The sequence below is a fragment of the Pyxicephalus adspersus genome, chromosome 4 (assembly GCF_032062135.1).
Source record: "Pyxicephalus adspersus chromosome 4, UCB_Pads_2.0, whole genome shotgun sequence".
Classification (NCBI taxonomy): Eukaryota; Metazoa; Chordata; class Amphibia; order Anura; family Pyxicephalidae; genus Pyxicephalus; species Pyxicephalus adspersus.
In genome coordinates, this window is record NC_092861.1 from 80177442 (window position 1) to 80179231 (window position 1790).

At 42.6% G+C, this 1790-nt stretch overlaps 1 protein-coding gene across 1 annotated transcript in view; it reads left to right on the plus strand.

Moving 5' to 3' along the window:
* Positions 1–1790, plus strand: part of CDC40 (cell division cycle 40) — a gene marked incomplete in the record, with an annotated part of 25212 nt that continues 23422 nt past the window's right edge. The window contains 1 exon segment of the mRNA XM_072408760.1: positions 1–184. Within this exon segment, the coding sequence (XP_072264861.1) occupies positions 32–184 (153 nt within the window).

Here is a 1790-nt window from a genome sequence, read left to right on the forward strand (position 1 = left end):
CGGTGCAGTTAGACGTACTTCCTGTTCCATCATGGCTGCTTTGGGTTCCTTAGTTTCTTACGGTAGTGGCTCTGATTCTGATAACGAAGCGGAGGATGAAGGGCTTGGCTCCCACTTAAAGCCATTACCTCCAGGGGAGAAATCGCTGATGGTAGTGAACGCGGCGCCTGAGGTGGCAGTGAAGGTGAGTGCACGGGTGAGGGCTCCCGTCTATGCAGAGCCCGCCTGGGGGAATCCTCCACAGCATGTCTGCCCGGTAACGTCCTTCCCTCAATACTGCTGTGATGAGAGCCGGGCACCATAGCTGGGCACAGGAGACATTGTACACACAGCCAGTCGTGTTCCTGCAATCTCCTGTGAAGTGTCAGCTTAAGGGATCTGTATTATTCAGGGACTGGGGGTACCTACAGGGCTGCCCGATTTATGTGAATGGCCCTTTGTATGATACACATTTACAATATTAGGGTTGTGTTGTATAGGAAGAAGCTGTCACAGTGTGAATGTTGTCACGATCTCCATTAGAAATGATCTGCCATACACGCAGCAATCTTCCCCATATTACAGAAACAAATGTTTTATTGCCAGCTGTGGCTCCAAATTTCTGAGGCTGTGTGATTCATCTTGGTTAGTTGTTAGCTCCTCTCCATGTGACACATGGCTCCAAACAAAGTGCTTTGACACTTCCTATAAGAACAATATCCAGAGCCCAAATGTTTATGGAGAGGTTTGTTTCTTCTTGTTAAATTGGAACTAAAGCGAAACACCTTAAATCCCACAGGTCCTTCGATGGCACTGGACCTTTCCTTGATCTGGTCCCACGCCGTCCTGGAATTCTTCTACCTGGCGGGAAACAAGTGCTTAGCTCCGCCATCTTCTGTTATTTCCGAGCTTCTTGGTATGTCACCCGATCTCACACTGCACAGGTGTCCGATCGGGTAAAGTAGCTGCTGTGAAGGGGGGAAAAAAGAGAGCCCATCTCGCTGCTCATGCGTGAAGAAAATGGCAAGAGCCCCCGGGATGTGGGATGTAGGTATTCCGTGAGGCTCTGCACTCTCATTTAGTTTTGATCGCTGCAGTTCTGTACCCTTTCAAAAAAAATTAGGTGTTGCAAAAAAAATAAATAAATAAAATCTGATTTTTACTTTATATGAAAGGGTTGTTCACACTTTTATGTAAAGTAAAAAATGTGAGTTTAGGTCTGCTTTAAGAAGAATCTGCATTATCTATTAGAGGAATTAGTTTTAAATTATTTGAATTGAAAAGATAGGCATGGGTTTCTTTGATGGTGAATGGAGTGGTCCTTCTCCAATTTATGTAAGTTTGGCACATAGAGGAGCCAATTTATTAATAGAGAAGGGTGTTCAATAGCAGCGGTCCCCAACCTTTCGGACCTCACAGCCCACTAAATTCATCATTTTAAATCCCGCCGACCATTAATATGAATTTTTTTGAAAAAGTTAACTACATTTGTAAAATAATGATCTTCCTAATGGGGCCTGACAAGCCCTGTGGAGGCTCGGATACATTGATCAGCTCACGGTTATGTGAACCTTTACTAATATTACTATTATCATTAGTTGCATTATCTTTGGTATTACTAAACAAATGCAAAATATTTGTTTGCTTTTTCTCACTAATTATGGGTTTATTTTGTTCAAATCCAAGACCAAACAAGAAATGATCGTTATCAAAGTCTGAATATAATCGTTAAAGATAAAATACACAGTTAAGGTCATACTTACCTAAAAGCATCTGAGAAATAAAACAATCCGATGAGAATCGGTATTTGC